The 19,068-nt window shown below is 45.6% G+C and overlaps 2 protein-coding genes across 2 annotated transcripts in view; both read left to right on the top strand.

The window, feature by feature from the left end:
• The window catches only part of VPS39 (VPS39 subunit of HOPS complex), a 50,879-nt gene extending 49,127 nt beyond the window's left edge, over window positions 1-1,752 (top strand). Inside the window, exons 24-26 of the mRNA XM_007935286.1 lie at window positions 116-250; window positions 714-805; window positions 1,677-1,752. Coding sequence (XP_007933477.1) covers window positions 116-250; window positions 714-805; window positions 1,677-1,752 — 303 coding nt within the window. The remainder of the gene's footprint in view (window positions 1-115; window positions 251-713; window positions 806-1,676) is intronic.
• A 5,658-nt stretch (window positions 1,753-7,410) lies between these two features.
• PLA2G4F (phospholipase A2 group IVF) overlaps window positions 7,411-19,068 on the top strand; it is a 26,237-nt gene continuing 14,579 nt past the window's right edge. Inside the window, exons 1-7 of the mRNA XM_007935288.1 lie at window positions 7,411-7,521; window positions 8,723-8,795; window positions 9,372-9,508; window positions 9,607-9,735; window positions 10,192-10,232; window positions 10,538-10,580; window positions 11,106-11,172. Coding sequence (XP_007933479.1) covers window positions 7,411-7,521; window positions 8,723-8,795; window positions 9,372-9,508; window positions 9,607-9,735; window positions 10,192-10,232; window positions 10,538-10,580; window positions 11,106-11,172 — 601 coding nt within the window. The remainder of the gene's footprint in view (window positions 7,522-8,722; window positions 8,796-9,371; window positions 9,509-9,606; window positions 9,736-10,191; window positions 10,233-10,537; window positions 10,581-11,105; window positions 11,173-19,068) is intronic.

The following is a 19,068-nucleotide window of genomic DNA, read 5'->3' on the forward strand; positions in this document are numbered from 1 at the left end:
GTGAGACAGAGGGCATTTGCAGGAAGTGGTGAGCAAGAAGGCTGGAGAAAGGGACTGGGATCCTCAGTCTCACTGCTGGTCCTCACGCTGTTCCCATCTCTGTTCCTATCCCTAGGCTCTCAACCTTCTGCCGGCAAACACTCAGATTAATGATATACGCATCTTTCTGGAAAAGGTCTTAGAAGAAAATGCACAAAAGAAACGGTTCAATCAAGTGCTCAAGAACCTTCTCCATGCAGAGTTCCTGAGGGTATGGGCTTCCAAACTCTAGGATGGAGCTTCTATATTTTAGTAAGAGACCACCCCAAAAAAACAAACAAACAAACCAGTTGCCATTGATTCTGACACATGGTAACCCCTTGTGTGCCACTGCATAGGGTTTTCAATGGCTGATCTTTAGGAAGTAGATCACCATGGCTTTCTTCTTAGGGGCCTCTGGGGAGATTTGAACCACCAACCATTTGGTTAGTAGCTGAGCACTTAACTGTTTTTGCCACCCAGGCTTGCTGCTTATCATAACCATGTTCCATTCAGACAGAGGCAGAGCTTTATGTTGCTTGCTCTGAAGCTCAAGCTGATACAATGTCTACCTTGACATTTAGTTCTAAGTGCTTCAATTAGAGGAATCTGTGAAGGCTGAGATATGAGGTAGTGCCAGCCTCTATCTCTGCTTCTATGTGCAACTCCTCCCCCAGGTTCTCTGTTCCTTCCAGGTCCAAGAAGAGCGGATTTTACACCAGCAGGTGAAGTGCATCATCACAGAGGAGAAGGTGTGCATGGTGTGCAAGAAGAAGATAGGGAACAGGTGAGCTTCCTTTCCAGCCTGTGCATGGGTGCCTTACCTCTGATGTGGGTTTGTCCTGCCTCGGGGCTAGCTGGAGGTCAAGGCAAAGTTAGGTGGGCACTGCTCAGGCTGGATCTCTGCTCTTTAACCAAAGATGGCAAGCACTGGCTGCTAATTATCTTTGCTCCTTTTAGTTCTTGAGCTCCCAGAAAGCAGTTCAGTGTTAACTATTGGAGGTGGGCTTTGAGAATTTAGAGACCTGAAATGTGTGGCATGGAGGTGTTATCATCTTGTCCAGAAAGCCCTTCCCTTCTGGCAGCTAGAAATTATGTTTTGACCAGTGGCTGGTGAGAGTTGTATGTGGGTAGAAAGTCCTTATCCTAACAGGATGCACCTCTAAAGGAAGAGAAAGATCTTTCAACCTGCCACCTCATGACTTGAGCACAATCCTGAGCCAGCATCCTGTTATTTTAAGATGTATACTCCAGTTGTTCACCTTTCATTCAAAGGAGAGCTATTTGTCCATTTTCTTACACGACTAGAAGAATCTTTTTCTCTAGAGACCTGAGTCACTGCTCTTCGTCAGAATCAGTCTGGCATTCGTTCTGATGAGCATCATCTGCTGTCAGTGCATCAGTGGGTCACCCCATCTGCCTGGGGGTCTGGCCTTGATTATCCAATCAGAAATAGCCTCGTGCACTCAAACAACATGGAACTCATCCTCTTTTGGTTGTTTGGCAGATATGGTGGCTACATGAATCCAGAGACCCTTGAGAGAGGCTGTTCCTTGTGGTCAGGGTGGGATAGCTTGGGGCAAGGTGCCTTTTCCAGGTACAGAAGTGTGTTCTCTCAGAGGCAGTCCCTACTCTCAAGTTGTTTTCTTTCCCTGCAGTGCATTTGCAAGATACCCCAATGGAGTGGTCGTGCACTACTTCTGTTCCAAAGAGGTGAACTCGGTTGACACCTGAGCCCAGCATGCCAAGGACCACAGATGGAACAGCTCACTGTCCCAGATATGAAGGAGCACCCGGTCTTAGGTGTGCTTTGGTCTACCACCCCTAGGTGTCTCATTTGCACATTAGTAGACACCTTGTGCCCTAGAACATCCTCTGAATTAATCAGACTTGTGGTCTGGCATTGCCAGCTTTTTAATAGAAAAAAAGGATTAGTTATACCTAACACCATTAGGTTGCAGGCAGTTCTAGATAGTTTATTTACCACTTGCTTGGACAGGAGGAGGTGGAGGAAGTGCACCATCTTGCCTTTCATATCAATCACCTGAATAAGGAAACTTATCTCAAGTGTTTGTAGCCACTGATAGTTTATTCAGAGTTTTTGTACTAAGTGCACAACTTTACAAGGACCCCTCAGCAGGGTTGCCTGAGAGTCCTATGAGAGAACAGTACTGTATACACCAAGTGGCTAATTGTTTGTGTGTGGCAGTTATTTCTCCATGGTAGCTGTGCCCTGCATCCCCCAGAGAATCCCCCTTTGCCTCTTTATTTTTCAGCCTCTTCTCTTTCTCACTATTTATTTTCTTCCTTTATCTCTACCCTCACTGCCCCACTGAGGCTTTCTCTCCTACTTTCCTGATACCAGGAATAAAAATAATATTTAAAGCAGGTTAAAGCGAGAAGCAAGGGAACCTCTCTGTTTCTAGGAACACATTGATAATGGATTGTCATGTACATTGTAAATAGATGTCCCTGAAGGACACACTCCATGCTGGGAAGCTTAAGAGAGCCTTATTCTCTGCCTAAGGGCATTCTTAAGTCACCTCTTTCTTGGCCCCTGTCCTCTGGGGCTAGTGTGCCTGTCAGCTACCGAGGGATGGACCAGCACTGACCTGGGTACATGACCTTGTCAGCAAGCACTCCACAGAGGCACCTGCCCCCAGGTCTCTCACCAGCAGCTCAGCTCCAGCTGGTTTAGGCTTTGTTAGTGGAGATCTTTGTGTTTAAGGCATCTTTCTCTTTCACACCACTTTCCATCTCCTTACCTTGCAGCTTGGCCTGGCCGTCAGTTCTGCAGCTTTGTTTTGAAGGGGTTAGAAGGTGGTGCTGTGATTACATAGGTAGGTGGATCGTGGCTCAAACAGAGAATGATCACATTGGGAGGTTATGATAATGTGATCTCAAGTGTGCTTGTGAGGTGTTCAGGGAGAGCAGAAGCTAGTAGCACCTGGACTTAGAACTCACTGCTGTGTCTGTTCAGCCTGGGTTGGGAGAACCTGCCTGCCTAAGTGCCCTAGAGGTGCATGGTGCAGAGTTTCCAGCCCTAGAGACTGAGGAGATGAGGGCAAGTGGTCTTGCATCCTTCTCTCCCTGGGGTTTCTGCAGATCTGCAGTCTTGTGCCCCTATATCTTTAACAGGAGTGAGGGTGGATAACAGTGCCCCAGCAGTGGCACTGTTTTAGTGGCTTGTCCTTGACATGCTATGATCCTTTGTAAACCACAGCATTGTGCTGTTCTTTGCCCTGTGTTGCAGGCCGGCTTGCTAGGGATGCTGGTAGTAGATTTAGCTCCACCTGGGGACCCTCTCTGTGTACAATTTGGGGAGGTGTAATGAACGCAGATGGCCCCATTCACAGAGATGGGGGCTTTCTTCAGGCTGGTGGGACAAGGCAGTGCTTCTTAAGAGCCACATAGAGCAGTGAGTGGAGAAAGAAAAGCCACGGCCCAACTTGCTGAGCCTCAGTATCACGCTGGCTGCACCAGCTAGACTGCGCAGCCTTGGGTGCAGCGGGAAAATCGCCAGGCCACTCAGCATTACAGCAGAAACTTGCCCCAGGATGTGACCCTCCATTCCTGGCCTGCTGTGTCTGCATCTTCGTCCTTATCAACTATGTGGCAGATAGAACAAAGAATGTGTGTTTTCTTCCTTGCTGGTGTGCATAAGTGACCCAATTTTTCTGAACACCATTCTTTGTTCCCAACGCTCTGTCCTCCCCATAGGTATGGAGGAGGCTGGAGATAGAAGCTCTATAATAAGGCTTGATTAAGATCTCTTAACTGTTCCTCATCATGCAAATAAAGTTAGACACCAAACCTCTTTGTGTTTCTTTTTTAACCCCTTCCTTATAATTTGATAAAAATAACAATGAAATGATAATTATTTTAAGAATTGAGAATAATAAACCAATTAACAGTAACTAAGAGGGAAAAAACACCAGTACAGTCTTCAGCTCACAACTTATTCAAGTTATAATGAACTACACTTATGACCGTCTGGTTGTTTTTGGGGGTGGGGAGGTATATCTTTTCATTAGTAACATGTACTGTGGTACAGTGTTGCAGCACGTAAGTTGCTGATATTATTCTCATGCCAACTCGCAAGCATGAATAAAGATTGAATTTGTAAAGATACTGATAATAAAAGCCAATAATAATGAAAACAAAAAAAATAATAATAAAATGTATGACTTACGTCAGAACAGAACCCTGTCATAAGTTGGGTACTTCCTGTGTAACACGTCTATTATGTGTCGTGCATTATATCTAGATCTGTGCTGATTAGCATGGTAGTGATTAGACGTGTAGCTAGTTAAAATTTAAATAAAATTAAACTTTATTTAAAATAAAATAAATTTTATTTAAAATAAAACTTTTATTTTAAATAAAATTTAAAATTCAGTTTCTTAGTTGCACTAGCCCACATTTCAAGTATTCAAAGGCCACATGTGTTTAGTGGCTCCTGTGTTAACTGCACAGATACAGAACCCTTCCATCATCATAAAGTTCTACTAGACTGCACTGGAATTCAAAATAGTTCAAATGGTTTTCTACTTCCACACAAGAGCCTAGTGCCTCTTCCTGCAGTGTACAGTGATTGGGAGGAACATGTAAAGATGGAATAGGTGGGATTGAGGAGCTCCAGAATGTTTGAGAAGTGAAGTATTGGTTCACCTTGGCCAGCTCCAAAAAGGAGCTTATATATTGTCCTTATATATTGTCTCCCTCTTGAATCTTCAGTGACTGTCCTGAGTTTCTGGAAACAAAAAGTATCTGCAACTGAGTCATGACTTTATTATTGAGGTGTGAAACATTTCCAGAGGAGAGTACAGTACACCCAAAACACTCAAATTAAGTCAGAAGCCTTGTATCCCAGGCCTGGCTCTGCCACCAGCTAGGTCTGTACCCCTACCCTCTCTGGGCCTCTGGAACCAAGGAGCCTCTACATATTATTTATGGAGATCACCAAGAAGGTTGAACTCTGCAATTTCTGAGACCCCACCCGATGGTTTGATTTCACATTCCAGATTAAGCAGAAACAGGCTCTCCCCTTGGGGCCTGGCCATCAACCATATCCTTTTGTTCTAGAAATGTATGGTCTGGACTTGCCCAGTAGGTTCATTTTGGAGTTGAATCACCTCTTTGGATTTGTTATTTTTTTTAGCCTCCAACTCTAGGTCTTCTTTGGAGAGGAGAGTAGAAATGACTGGATCTTGGTTGAGGAAAATAAATGTATTTCCTAATAGTTCATTGCCCCAGAAACCTTTCTACTGACTGTTCCTGTACCAGGCACCTAGATTGTTGTGGTCCATAGAAGGGGCATCTCATGTCATCCACAAGCTGAGGGTTAGGATGGTCAAAAGAGGAAGTGTTAAAGCCTTTGGTAGGTTAAGGACAGGCAGACCTGCTTTTTACTTGCCCTTATTTGATACTGCTTGACCATACCCCACTCCTACCTCTGTACTTGGACCATGCAGGTGTTTCCATGATCCTGGAGGAGATCCTTCCTCTGTATTCCAGTACAGATCTGACACATAGCAGGCTCTCAGTAAATAGGAATGACATGAGGGAGTCCACGAACAAAATTAGAAACACTTTTGAGTCCAGTTGAAACACTGAACCAGCTTCTGCAAGGCTTTGGGGAAGGCAACACTTGAAAAGCACGTGTCGCCCCCCCCCTTTTTTTTTTTAATTGTGATTTGGGTAAAAGTTTACAGAGCAAATTCACTCTCCATACAGCAGCTCACCAGCCACTCGGAAGGAAGGTTGGGCAATCTACTTCTGTAGTAATACTGCCTCGGCAACTCAAGGAGGGGTCGCTATGAGTCCGGTCCGACTCAACAGCACATAACAACAGCGTCTCACATGCACTTTGTCTCATGACATTGACTACAGTTCACTGCAGTACAACAGCTCACTTCCCACTTCCTCCCCATAGTTAACTCTTCCCTGTGTCCTTCCCTCCATGCACTCCTGTCCCATGAGCTATCTCCCTGTACATATTCTCCCATAATTGTTCTCTCCAAGTAGTGTAGCTACCTAATGTAGATGTTCAACTCATATGCCTGTCTTTTGTTTGACTGGAGGCCACAGGAGTGGGTTTAATTCCAGACCTGAAGGGCAGCTAGGGGCCATAGTCTCAGTGGTTCCATCAGGCTCTATCAGACCAGCAAAACTGCCCCCCCCTTTTATTTTTTTTTAATGATTTTGAGTTTTGTTCCACATTGTTCTCCCACTCTATCCAGGATCTCCTACATAGATCCCCCTCCAACTAATTGTTACCATGCATCTTTGGTTTTCTTCATTCATCTTTTCTCTGGACGAGGAGAGACCCATTGTTGCATCTAGGTGGCCCCTTGCGAGCTTTTAAGATCCCAGTGGCTACTTGCCAAAGTAGGAGGTGGAACAATGTTTTGTGTAGTATATTATGCCACTTGAGCTTGATGTCCTCTGTGGCTGTGGTCCCAAGCCCACAGGTCCAACTACTTGCTCCCTCTGGGTAGCTGGCTGTGGCCACGAAGTGACTACAACCTCGTCCCTTATCAGCTCTACTATGTTGTTGTCGTTGTTGTTGTTGTTTGCCGTGGAGTTGGCCCCGACTCATAGCGACCCCTCCTTGGGTTTCTGAGGCAGTATCACTATGGAAGTAGGATTGCCCAACCTTCCTTCCGAGGAGTGGCTGGTGGGTTTGAACCGCCAGCCTTCTGGTGAGCAGTCAAGTGCCTTAGGCACTATGCTACCAGATCTCCCAGCTCTACTATATACCTGGGAATTTTTACAGAACATACCAATATACTTGTAGAGACATTATCTTCCAACCCTATACATGGTCTTGGGCACACTCCCTCCTGCATAGACATACCTCATAGTTCAGCCTGTCCACCCATCTATCCACTTGTATATCCATGTTTGCCTTCACTGACAACACAGTACTTTATGGAAAAGCACGTGGTTTTAGCCATTTTCAATACCTGTGGACTTGTCCCCGACCCAGCACCTCCCAGTTGCTGCTCCATAGAGTACTTGTTGAAAATAGGAACACGTGGCAACACACCCACTGAATCAGATTATCTGGGGACAAAGCTCAGGTATCCATTTTTCACAAACAGTCCAAATAACCAGCTGGGTTTGGGAGCCGCAGTGCTAGTTTATCATCCTTTTGGAGAGAGAGAGATCCTCTTGGATATGCCTCCTGCTTGAAGAAATTAAGCTCCAGTCACTTCCTGGAGCACGTCAGATCCCACCTCCATTTCTAGGGGGCCACCCAGGAGCTTCGCCCCACCCTCCCCACTCCAGTACTACCTGTCAGACCTGAGCTGGCAGGAGTGTAGCAAGAAGAGAGGAGGGTGGTTCTGAAGCAGGCAGGGCTTCCTGCTAGTGCTGGGCTGCCCAGCTATGCTCTGGGCACTCTGGCCAGGATGGTTGGCAGGCAGGGGGCTGCCCCTCCTGGGGGCGGTGCTACTGCAGAAGAGAGAGAAGAGGGGACCTCCGTGGAGGCGCTGGCGGGTAAAGTACCAGATCTCACTGGGGAATAAGGTCTGGGAGATGCAGTCCCCTGTGAGGACTGACATTAAATATTAACTCCAGCCACGGGATTGGGTTGATCTGGGGTGGAACCTATTTGTTCTAGACAACCTTGCATTAAAGAGATTGGCCAAGACCTCAGCTCCTGGATATAATCCCCCACTTAGGGAATGGAAAGTGAGGTCATGTGGCACTTGCATTGGTTGGTTGGTTTTTGCCAATGATGCCTGAGCCTGGCTATAGAGTCCATTGGGGGAAGAAGCTGTGAGGAGTTTACTGGGATTTTGAGGGTATAGTTTCACTTTGAGGAGTCACTGAATGGTACAAACAGTTAAGTGCTTGACTACTAGTCACCCAGAGGTGCCTAGGAAGACAGGCCTGGTGATCTGCTTCAAAAAGGTCACAAGCCTTGAAAACCATATGGAATGCTGTTCTACTCTGATACACGTGAGGTTACCATGAGTCAGAATTGATTCAGCAGCAACTAACAAGTTTCACTCTGAGGAGCCTGCAATCAATGTTATATCTCTCCAGAACCCAAACTGCAGTCTCCTTAAGATTGGTCAGCCCTTTACAAACTGGGTGACGCTTGGCTTCCCTTCAACTGTCTGCTGCTTCCTGAAAGTTCTTTCTTTGGCAGGGAGATGGGTGGGGTGGATCACAACTTTATCTTTCAATATTTAATATTAAGCATATAACTCCAGCTCTCACTTCTGCTCTCAAACTACACTCTAGTCTGATGGGGCTGGAAATTTGTGGTGAGTAATAACTAGTACTAATGGTACATATTTAGAGTGCTTAGCTCAGGTACTTCATATAAATTCTCACTTAAAACTCACCATGACTCTGAGATTATCATTATAAACCCGTACTTTATTGATGGGAAAATAGAATCACAGAAAAATTAGTGCCTCAGGCTTCTCAACTAGTCAATAGTGGAGTCTAGGTTTGGATCCAGGCCTGACTGATTCCAGGGTCCAGGCTCATTGCCAGTGTGAACTCCAACTCCTGGGCCCTGCCAACGTGTCCCAGGTCCCCAGCACAACTACACCATGACCCTGGGCCAGGCTGCTGCTTTATGGTGGGAGTGGGTCAAGGGAAACACAAGCTGGGCCCTATTTCAGGGAGGAGACGGGGCACCATTTCTTCTGGGAAATGAGTTCCCAGATTTCTGTTGTTTCAGTGGGAAACACACCCATACTATGACCTCCAGGTGAAGGTGCTGAGGGCCAGGAATATCCAGGGCACAGACCTGCGTGAGTGACCCCCATCTGTACCTTCCCCTTCCTGTCCCTGGGGCCAAGCCTGAGCTCAATGAGGCAGGCCCTGATTTGGGGTGTTTGTGTAGGGGAAGTGGAGGGTGGAGGGTCTGGTGAGGAAGCACGGCTGGGACTGGAGGGGGAGTGTGTAGACCCTGTTCTCATCCTTGAGTCCAAGAAGTGGAGCAGCATGAGCCCAGGTGAGTGTGAGGCCCCTCTTGCCTCAAGTCAGTGCCTGCTGTCTGGGAGCTCCTCATGCCAATGCCCAGAGAGCAATTTTATCACTTGAGTCAGGTACTTTCCAGGAGCTACTCGATGCTGCTACGTGGTTGGTTCAATCAGCTGCTGCAGGATTTATGGCTTTGTTCTGTTGAGTGGGAAGTGTAACTGGTCAAGATGGAGTCACAGGACACTAACACCTCTTCCCCATCTCCCCACCACACCCTACTATGGGAGCAGCCCCCTCTCCCCCCTCTGTTTCTGCTCCTCTCCTTCCTGCCCCAGCCTCCTCCAGGAAACCCTTTCAGCAGTAAGAGCTTGAAACTCAGGTCCCCTCCTCTTTCCTACCTGCAGTTTCCAAAGCCGACTGCTACGTGCAATTGTGGCTGCCCACAGCATCTCCCAGCCCTGCCCAGACAAAGATGGTGGCCAACTGCAATGACCCTGAGTGGAACGAGATCTTCCAGTACCAGATCCATGGTGCTGTGAAGGTTAGGGCCCGCAAGGGGTGATGGCTGTGGCGGGAGAGGGCTCCTCCAGCATGCCTACCTTCCTGCCTTGCTCAGGCTCCCACCTGCCTTGTTCCTAGAATGTCCTGGAGCTCACCCTCTATGACAAGGATGTTCTGGGCAGTGACCCACTCTCCTTGCTTCTGTTTGACCTGAGGAGCCTCAAGCTTGGCCAACCCCATAGGCACACCTTCCTACTCAACAAGCAGGTGAGCTGCCCCCCCCCACACACACACTTCCCGTGTGCCAAGGTCAAGGAGAGAAGGCCTAGAGCTGGGGTGCTGATGAAAGGCTTCTAGCCAAGCCTCCAAGACACACACTCTTCTGTCTGCAGCACTGACCCCATAAAGTTTCCCTCCAATACTACTTCCCCATGTAAGAAACCAAGAGGTGAGCCCCATGAGGGCAGAGCTTTGGCTGTCTTGGTCACTGCTGAGTCCTCAGTGTGTAGTACAGTGTCTAGCATACACTTTTGAATGAACAAAAGAGTGAGGCTCCGTCTGGAGGTGTCACTGTCCCTCCTGTGCCCATGAGGATCCACAACAACAGTTTCTTCTTCTGGTTCCTGGAGCAGGGCTGGGGGTCAGGGACATAAACTCTCGGGGGACAGATAGTCCCTAAGACAGAGTTCTTTGTAAAATTGCTGCCCTGCCCCCTCCATGTAGGATTCACAAGAGCTGCAAGTGGAATTTGTTCTGGAGGAGAGGTGAGTCCAGGTTGAGCCCATATCCTTCCATTTGGTCTGAGATGCACGGAGATCTGTTATGGCAGCTCCCAGCTACCAGCTACCAGTTACGGTGCCCCGGTGCTGGCCTTGCAGGCCTGGCCTGAGGGGATATGGCCTAGTCTTGAAGTCCAATTGCATGTTGTCTGACAAGCTCACCCTACCTTCAAGCCTGACAACATCCCCTAGGCTCGTCTAGCTGCTATGGTCACATTATTATAGTAACAACCATCAGGAGGTAGCCAGTGAGGAGGGCATATGTTCCATGAGACCTTCATCCTTTGCAGCCAGGTACCTGCCTCTGAAATCATCACCAATGGAGTCCTGGTAGTGAGTAGAGAAGGGAAACCTGGGGTTGCCTATGGCTGGGAGGGGGGCAGTGAGACATCTCTATTGAGTCCAATTGTGCCTAGACTCTAGCCTCTGAAAGACTCAACTTCTCCTCAGAGGGAAATGTGCTAGGAAGGTCTCTCCAACCATGAGCGACAAGAAGCTGCCTTATGTCTAGATGTACAACTCAGAACCCAGCTTTCCTACCTTGTGGTGATGTAGACTAACTACATATTCACAGCACATTATTTATTTGGGGCACAGGCTACTCAGACTACCAAAGGGGCCACCATCATGTTCCCTCATCCTATACTCCCTTTCCCACCAGGGGCCATTTCCTCTGAGTTCTGGGAGGAAAAGCTGAGTGTAACCTTGGGGCCAGCTACAGAGACCCCTGCCCATAAGAGATAGGCCCTGGGAGGGTTGTTACCTGGCCCCTGCTCCAAATACCCCTCTCTCCCTCCATCTTGGGCCACATGGTGAGGCCCTGTGGCTATTGGCTCCCACAGGCCTCTTTTCCCTCAGGCTCAGCCTTGTCTGAGAATCCAGGGTACCCTCGGGAGACATGAGACAGCCCCACATCGAGAGTACGGTAAGTCTGGTCAGTGGCCTTGGGTCTTGCCTTCTCTCCTGGGGGCTGGGAGTACTGGTTTCAGGGAAGTGGGTCTGGGAGAGGAATTCCTGGAAACTGTTACTGCTCAAAACTGACTGAGGATGGAATGAGTTGCTCCTGGAAGTAGTGAATTTCCCATTCCTGGAAGTATTCAAGCATAGAGGCAGTCAAATGACTGCTCTACACAAACAACCACAAAATCTCAGTGGCATATAACAGTAAGCATTTCTTTAGCTCACACATCCAGTGCTCAGCTTGGGTTTGGCTGAGCTTGGCTGGGCTTGGCTGGGAAGACCTAGCTTAGTCCCTGTGTCTTTCATCCACCTCCTGCCGCCAGTGAACTAGCCTGGTCATGTTTTTAAAGTAACAGCAGAGGTGCAAATGAACAAGCACAATTGAATGAGTGCATTTCATGCCTTTGGTCACATAATGGCCACTAACTAACATTTTATTGGTCAAAACAAGTCACATAGCTGAGCCCACAGTTGGGAGTCAGGGAATAGACTCAGCCTCTTTAGTGGGAGGAACTGGAAAATCACATGGCAGAGGGAGAAGTGAAGTATTAGGGCCACTGAGGCTATCAACCTCAGAGGGCAGCCACTTAGGAGGAGATTCTGATGTGAGATTGGAGCTTGGGCAGTGTGAAGCTAAGGTTGCTTCCAGTGCTGAGTGTCTGATCATGTTCCAAGGTAACACTGAGTACCTACTATGAGTCAGGCACTGGGCTGCGCATTTTACATTTGTTTTATCTTTTAATTCACATTAACAACCCTGCAAGGTAGGTACAATTATTGTCCTCTTTTAATTCCTGAGAGTCCCTGCATGGTACAAATGGCTAACGTGCATGACTGTTAACATGCAAAAGGTTGGTAGTTTGAGTTGATATGAACACCCACAAGCCTATATGAGGTACTTGGCCAGAGTACAGAGGGGCTAAGGTGGGGTCAAGTCCTAGAAATATATTTTGTGTAGAAAACCTGTAGAACTAGAAAACTGAACTGGATCTGCCTGCCAAGAACAATATTGTTCTTTGTTTCCAAACCCCTTCCCCGCAAAAAAAAACCCCACTGCCATCAAGTCATATTGATCCTATGGGACAGGGTAGAAATGCCCTATAGGGTTTCCAAGGCTGTAAATCTTTACCAGGGCAGACTGCCTCATCGTTCTCCCTTGGAGCAGCTGAATTCTTTCAAAAGAATATCGTGTGACTGTTCTGTGAACCCCTTATGGTCGCTAAGGGTGACTAATCAACAAAGCATAAAACTAAATATTAACTATCTTACCTCACCAAACACCAATCAGAATGTAGTTCGCTTGTTTCCAAAGAATCTTTTACACAAACAACTCATCTCTATGGCTTGTTCCCAAGGAGCCTTAAAACAAACTGTAAGCCACCAATCCAGAGTGCTCACATGCCCCTGGTAAACTGTAAAGATCACTGTAAAGATTTGCCTTTGACAATAATATATTCATGAATAACCAGTCATAATTGTTCTCCACTTCCTTCTGCAACTGTAATTCAGTGAATCCTGCTAGTCTCTTGTGTGATGTATACCAGCAGAGCTCGCATTTGAATGATTGTTTTGTCTTAGCTTAATAAAAATCGCTTTCAATTAAATTTAAGCCTAGGGTCTTTCCGCCCAACCACAGAGCCCACCCAGAGATTCCTGGGAAGAAAGGTCTGGGATCTGCTTCTGAAAAATCAGCCACTGAAAATCTTGTGTAGCACAGTTCTCCTGATAGAGCCACTATGACAGAGCAAATTCACTTTCAATACAGCAGTTCACATACACATTGTCTCATGACATTGACCACAATTCACCACAATACAATAGCTCCCCTCTCACTGCCTCCCAACAGTCACCTCCTCCCTGTGTCCATCCTTCCATGCACTCTTGCCCCCTGAGCTGTCTCCCTGTGCATATACAGCCCTTCTTTCTCCTATGATTGTTCTCTCCAAGGAGTGTATCTACCTCAGGTAAATGTTCAACTCATATGCCTGTCTTTTGTTTGGCTGGAAGCCACAGGTGTGGGTTCAATTTCAGACCTGAAGGGCAGCTAAGAGCCATAGTCTTAGTGGTTCCACCAGGCTCTATCAGATAGCAAACCTGGTCCCCTTTTTTTTTTCCAAATGATTTTGAGTTTTGTTCTACATTGTTTTCCCTCTCTATCCAGGATCTCCTACATAGATCCTTCTCCGAGTGGTTGACAGTGGTAGCCAGGCACCAAATAGTTCTTCTGGTCTCATTGTTGCGTAGGTTGCAGATCGCATGGTGTACAAATCACTAGGACTAATTGTTTCCATGAATCTTTGGTTTTCTTCATTCTTCTTTGCTCTGGATGAGGAGAGACCCGTCGTTGTATCTAGATGGCTGCTTGCGTGCTTTTAAGATCCCAGTCGCTACTTGCATAAGTAGGAGGTGGAACAATGTTTTGTGTAGTATGTTATGCTAGTTGAGCTTGATGTCCTCTGTGACTATGGTCCCGAGCCCACAGGTTCAACTACTCAGTCCCTCTGGGTAGCTGGCTGGGAACAAGAAGTGACTACACCTTGTTCCTTGTCAGCTCTACTATACACCTGGAATTCAGATCATACAAATATACTTATAGGACCATTGTCTGCCAACCCTATCCATGGTCTTGGGTACACTCCACTCCCTGCTTCATAGATACACCTGATAGTTCAGCCTGTCTACCCATCTACCCACCCGTATACCCATGTTTTCCTTCACTGACAATGCAGTACTGTATGTGCAAAAGGGCTTTGTTGTCTATACCTCCCATGAGCCTCTATATGTCTTCCTCAATGTCACCATGTTGATCACTCACATTTGGTACATTGCCCTTCTCTTCACCCAAATCAATACTTGTCTCTACCTATCTAACAGTGAGCAACTGGGTTTTAATTCACAATGCAGGTTGAAAGAAGCAATTTGCTTCAGGTCACATAGCCAATAAGTGGTAAAGCCAGGACTGGACTCAGATTTGTGATACCCCAGGGTCCATTGTCTTAAATTCAAGATTATGTTTTTGTTATGAATGTTCTTTTTGTGTGTCATTGAGGCGATTCCATCTCATAGTTACCCTATAAAACAGAGTAGAACTGTCCCATCGGGTTTCTTAGCTGAAAACTTTATAGGAACAGATCACCAGGTCTTTTTTCCTGCAGTGGCTGGTGAGTTTCAACTGGTGACTTTTTGGTTAGCAGCTGAGCACTGAATGGTTGCAACACCAGGGCTTCTTTTACCCCAAATACCACATATCAATTTCATTCCATAAACTTTTGTGTGAAAGATTTCCTTATTTCCTGTAATTCCCTTCCACCCCAGGTCATGTCAAGTCTCCAGGTCTCTATGCTGAGGGTATGTTGGGAGAAGGATCCCATCTGAACCTCTGCTCTTGAGTCTCTGCCATCCCTGGTCCCTGAGGCAACCTCAGATCTCTGTTGCTTCCATGTCACGCTTAACAAACCAAACCAAACTCACCACCATCAAGTTGATTCTGACTCATAGAGATTCCCTTTGGGCTTCTGAGGTGGTAAATCTTTATGGAAGTAGATTGCCCAGTTTTCCTTCCATGGAGTGAATGGTGGGTTTGAACTGCCAGCCTTCTGCTTAGCAGTCAAATGCCTTAGGCACTACGCCACCAGAGCTCTTTCATGTCATGCTTATTGTTGTTGTTGTGTGCCATCAAGTCGGACCCAACCCCTCCCTGGGTTTCCGAGGCAGTATCACTATGGAAGTAGATTGCCCAACCTTCCTTCCGAGGAGTGGCTGGTGGGTTTGAACTGCCAGCCTTCTGGTTAGCAGTCAAGTGCCTCAGGCACTATACCACCAGAGTTCCCACGGTTAGGGTTTGGTAATCTTTTGTGAGACTGTCTATGGTCCCTTGGCCTGGATGTCATGCACAGTTGTTACTCTCTGGGCTTTTGCCTCCTCCTCCAGAAAGCTGCTAGGGGCTGGGTCCCTGCTGCTCCTTGGCTCACAGACCTCTCCCTTCCCCTCCTTCCGGCAGGGGCTCACCTTCTAACCTGAGCTGCTTCTCCTCTGCTCCTCTAAGACATACATTCTCTCTGTACCCATGAGTCTCCCCTTCTTCTTCATCTTCTTCTTCTTTTTAATTTTTTTTTTTTTTAATTCTTGCAGTGTTCTCTCCCCTCTCCCCTGTAAGCAACAAAGAAAGTTTTCTTCCATATATAAGCCTTTCCTTGACTTTTTACTAATGAACTAATACAATATTTGTCCTTCTGTAATTGACTTATTTCACTCAGCATGGTATCCTCCGAGTTCATCCATGTTATGAGGTGTTTTGCAGATTCTATGTTATTCTTTAGTGTTGCATAGCATTCCTTTGTGTGTATGTATGGATAACAGTTTGGTTATCCATTTGTGGTAGTTAAGTTTGTGTGTCAACTTGGCTGGGCCTGGTTGAGTGGCTGGGCAGCTGGATGTAGTATTCCCCATGATGAGACTGGTAATCAACTCCGTGGTAGAATCTACTGTGAGCAGCTGAATAGCTGCCTTAGGGCTGTGGTCTGCTTCCTGTATATAAGGAGAAGCCTTGGGGAATGGTCTCTAGCTTATGGCACGCTTGAACCCTGTATGTAGCCATGTCATTTGTTCAGCAGCCTGCCATGCTCTGCTGACCTTGGGACTTTCAATGGACTTGAATTAATGGTCTGCCGTGTGGTTTGGTAACATAGGGACTGTGCCTTTTTACTTGCTGACCATGGGTTCATCAGCCTCAACAACCAGCAGCTGAGTGAAGAAAATCCTCCAGCTTCAGTGGGTTGGGAGCAGGAGGCAGGACTGAAGCCCAAGGCTAAGGGGCTTTCATTCAGCCCCTAGAGCCTGGCACTTTGAACTCAGACTTAAAGCCTCCAAACTGTAAGAGAATAAACTCCTGTTTCTTCAAGCCATCCCATTTGTGGTATATTCCTGTCAGAGCAGGTAATCAAAACACCATTCTTCTGTTGATGGGCACCTAGGTTGTTTTTATCTTTTTGCTATTGCAAATAGTGCTGCGATGAACATGGATGTGCATATATCTGTTATTGTATTTCTAATTCCAACTTTTTAAGAAATTGCCATACTGCTTTCCACAGTGGTTGTATCATTTGGCAGTCACACCAGCAGTGTATGAGAATCTCAATCTCTCCACATCCTCCCCAGTATTTGTTATCTTCTGTCTTGTTGGACTTTGCTATTAGTGCTGGGGAGAGATGGTATCTCATTATTGTTTTGAGTTGCATCTCTCTAATGGCTAATCATTGTGCACATTTCTTCATGTGTTTGTTGGCCACTTGAATATTCTCTTTGGTGAAGTGTCTATTCATGTCTCTGCTCATTTTTTAATTGGATTGTTTGTTTTTTTGATGTTGAGGTGTTGGAGTTTTCTATAAACTTTTAGAGATAAGTCCCTTGTCAGATATGTCATTGCCGAATATTTTTTCCCAATCTGTAGGTTCTCTCTTTACTCTTTTGGAGAAGTCTTTGGAAGCACATAAAAATTTAATTTTTAGAAGGTCCCATTTATCTGGTTTACCTTCTGATGTTTGTGCATTTTGGGTTATATTTGGCAGTCTATTTATGTCATAAATTAGGGCCCCTAAATTTGCCCCTAGGTTTTCCTTGAGGAACTTTATAGTTTTAGGTTTCACATTTAAGTCTTTGATCCATCTGAAGTTAGTTTTTGTGTATGATGTGAGGTATGGATCTTGTTTCATTTTTCTACAAATGGATATCCAGTTTTCAGCACCATTTGTTAAAGATACTATCTCTTCCCACATTTAATGGATTTCAGCCCTTTATCAAAGATCAGCGGATCATAGATCAATGGATCTATTTCTGGGTTGTCAATTCTATTCGACTGGTCTATGTGTCTGTCATTGTACCAATACCAGGCAGTTTCGACTACTGTGGCTGAATAGTAGGTTTTGAGATCTGAGAGTTGAGACCTCCTACTTTGTTCTTCTTCAGTAGTGCTTTGCTTATCTAAGGTCTTTTTCCTTGCCATATAAAGTTAATGATTTTTTTTTTCCATATTCTTAAAGAATGTTGATGAGATCTGGAATAGGATTGCATTGAATGTATAGATGCTTTGGGTAGTATTGACATTTTCACAGTGTTCAACCCCTTCTTCTTTTATTTCCTCTCCAAATCCTCTAAGTTATCCCAAGGTCATACACTTTTGGTAATGAAGGCCAGAATGACTTGAAATCTATTTCTGTTTTTTCCATAACACATGCCTCCCCACATGCTGAGCACAGAGCTTGAATGAGGGCAAGAGAGGAGGAAATTATCAGCTGAAAATGGGTAATTGATATAACAATCATTTGTTATTAATAAATATATCAATTATGAACAATCTTCAGCAAAAATGTCTTTAAGCTCTAAATTCAGCCCATGATATCCTAATATTCCCTAAACATCATTTTAGAACCATTTACTATTCTGGTAACTGTGCTCCTAAAAAGGTATGAACAAGCATACTTTTTTAAACATAATTCTTCTTATAATAGGCAAATCATCACTTAATGGAACACATTATGGCTTTATTTTTCAAACATTAAAAAATACTTTTTTGATTAACAATAATAAATTAAATATATTAATTACATGTTTAGCATATTACACTGTGTATTAGGAGCTCTGGTGGTGTAGTGGGTAAGGCATTGACTGCTAACCAGAAGGTTGATGGTTCAAACTCACCAGCTACTCCATGGCAGGAAGATGAGACAATTTACTTCTGTAAAGATTTACCACCTTGGAAACTGAGTTGGGTTGCTGTGAGTTGGAATCAACTCAATGGCAGTGGGTTTTTTTTTGGATACTATGAATTATTGTATTTTGTGTGTAATTGACTTAATGATGTTGTTGTTGTTATGTGCCATCGAGTCGGACCTGACTTATAGTGACCCCTCATTGGATTTCTGAGGCAGTATCACTATGGAAGTAGATTGCCCAACCTTCCTTCTGGATTGACTTATAGAAACAATAAATACACTAATTATATTTATTAATTAAATAAAATTTATTATATATAGCTATATAATATATGGGAGCTCTGGTAGCATAGTGGCTAAGGCACTTGACTGCTAACTAGAAGGCTGGCAGTTCAAACCCACCAGCCACTTCTCGGAAGGAAGATGGGGCAATCTACTTCCATAGTGATACTGCCTCGGAAACCCAAGGAGGGGTCGCTATGAGTCAGATCTGACTCGATGGCACATAACAACAACAACAACAACATATAATATATAACCAAACCCACTGCCGTCAAGTTGATTCTGACTCATAGTGACCCTATAGGACAGAGTACAACTGCCCTATAGGGCTCCCAAGGCTTTAAATCTTTATGGAGGCAGATTGCCATATCTTTTTCCCACGAGTGCTTCGTGGGTTTAGACTGTCAACATTTGAGTGAGTACCAAAATCAAAAACCAAACTCACTGCCGTCGAGTCATATCTGACTCATAGCGACCCCGTCTTGGGTTTCCTGGGTGGTATCACTACGGAAGTAGATTGCCCAACCTTTCTTCCAAGGAGTGGCTGGTGGGTTTGAACCGCTAGCCTTCTGGTTAGCCGTCAAATTCCTAAGGGACTATACTACCAGAGCTCCTTTTAAATGAGTAGCTGAATGCTTTACTCACCATGCCACCAGCATTCCTTGTACAATATAGTATATTGTATATTGATATTTGTTGTTGTTGTTGTTATGTGCCGTCGAGTCAGACCCAACTCATAGCGACCCCTCCTTGGGTTTCCAAGGCAGTATCACTATAGGAGTAGATTGCCCCATCTTCCTTCCGAGGAGTGGCTGGTGGGTTTGAACCGCCAGCCTTCTGGTTAGCAGTCAAGTGCCTTAGGCACTTTG

Source organism: Orycteropus afer, unplaced genomic scaffold, assembly GCF_000298275.1.
Source record: "Orycteropus afer afer isolate SDZICR_OR568_19922 unplaced genomic scaffold, OryAfe1.0 scaffold00026, whole genome shotgun sequence".
Taxonomy (NCBI): domain Eukaryota; kingdom Metazoa; phylum Chordata; class Mammalia; order Tubulidentata; family Orycteropodidae; genus Orycteropus; species Orycteropus afer.